This window comes from Penaeus chinensis, unplaced genomic scaffold (assembly GCF_019202785.1).
Source record: "Penaeus chinensis breed Huanghai No. 1 unplaced genomic scaffold, ASM1920278v2 CTG_4899, whole genome shotgun sequence".
Classification (NCBI taxonomy): Eukaryota; Metazoa; Arthropoda; class Malacostraca; order Decapoda; family Penaeidae; genus Penaeus; species Penaeus chinensis.
This window is the reverse complement of record NW_025918288.1, coordinates 45835-47500: the sequence shown is the minus strand read 5'-3', so window position 1 is coordinate 47500 and position 1666 is coordinate 45835. Positions and strand designations below refer to the sequence as shown.

The following is a 1666-nucleotide window of genomic DNA, read 5'->3' as shown; positions in this document are numbered from 1 at the left end:
TACATACAAAGGAGAAGCCATTCAGCTGTGAGATTTGCAGCAAGGCCTTCTCTCAGAAAGGTTCTGTAGTAAAGCACATGGGAGTACATACAAAGGAGAAGCCATTCAGCTGTGAGATTTGCAGAAAGGCCTTCTCTCAGAGAGGTCATCTAGTAAATCACATGAGAGTACATACAAAGGAGAAGCCATTCAGCTGTGAGATTTGTAGCACGTCCTTCTCTCAGAAAGATACGCTAGTAAAGCACATGAGAGTACATACAAAGGAGAAGCCCTTCAGCTGTGAGATTTGTAGCACGTCCTTCTCTCAGAAAGATACTCTAGTAAAGCACATGAGAGTACATACAAAGGAGAGGCCTTTCAGTTGTGAGATTTGCAGCAAGGCCTTCTCTAATAAACGCAATCTAGCAAGGCACGTAGCAGTACATACAAAGGAGAAGCCATTCAGCTAGGATATTTTCAACAAGACTTCTCCACGAAGAAATAATCTAGTTAGACATACAAAAGGATAAGCCATAAAATTGCAATTTTTAGAAAGTCTTCTCGGAAAAAATAAGACCTAAAGCAACACATATAGTACATGTAAGGAGGATTTATATAGCTTCCGTCAAAAAGTGATATTGCAATACATAAAAGAGTACTCAGTAATGACAAGTCAGCCATGTGTGAGATTTCAGAAAAAAAAACTCCAGGAATAGTCCCCTAGTGGAACACTAAAGTAGAATCCATTCAGATGAGAAATTTGCAGTATGGCCTCCACGTTCAAAAGAAAATTAGTAATACACAGGAGAGTACATAGAAAAGAAGTTGTATAGATGTTATATTTGCAATAAGGCGTTCTCTCTGAGAAGGCTATTGGTAAAACATCAGAGTACATACAAGTGAGAAGCTATACAGTTGTAATCCTTGCAACAGGACATTCTCCCAGAAAGAAATCTAAGTGAGCCACACGAGAGTGCATGCCAAGGGGCAGCCATGCAACTGCGATATCTGCAATAACTCTCTCTCACTTAAATATTTTCTATTAAGCCATACGAGAGTACATAAACAGGAAATAAAGCTGTAATATATGCAGAGAGATCTCCACGTTTTATTAAAGCATATCAGAATACATATAAAGGAGAACACATACAGTAACATTTCCTAAAAGGCACAACCATAATCACGTGAGACATATAAGACTACATGCGATGAAGTAACCATACTCCTTTAATATTTGCAATAAGACCTCACACGAAACTACTCTTGTGATCCATATAATATAACATACAAAGAAAAACTTCTTGATACTATTGGTGAGTAATTGTCCCAAATATTTAGGAACACCTTTACTGATTTATGCTGTACATTACATTTCTGATATGTAGTTCTTTCGAGAAAAATAAACTTTTATGCGTTATTCTTATTTAATTTTCCATGGAGTTTTTGTTCAGGTAAAATTATGTATGCTATCACTAAACAAGGATGTCAAAAGACATGACGGCTCCTCTGCCTCTTCAATATGGCAACTGATTTGGGAGACTTTTTCCTTTTGTGAAAATATGGATTTAGCTTCTACTCTGATCCTCTTTATTATAATCAAAATAAGAAAATTAATATTTTCTATATGAAAATGACATACAAAGTATTTTGTGTTAATGTCCATATCTGTATCTGTCTGTATATACAC

General features: G+C 36.2%; 1 protein-coding gene across 1 annotated transcript in view; it reads left to right on the top strand.

Moving 5' to 3' along the window:
* LOC125024790 (zinc finger protein 271-like) overlaps positions 1 to 1396 on the top strand; it is a 44231-nt gene extending 42835 nt beyond the window's left edge. The window contains exon 6 of the mRNA XM_047612554.1: positions 1 to 1396. This exon is cut by the window's left edge and continues 971 nt beyond it. Coding sequence (XP_047468510.1) covers positions 1 to 449 — 449 coding nt within the window. The 3' untranslated portion in view covers positions 450 to 1396.
* Positions 1397 to 1666: the final 270 nt, after the last annotated feature.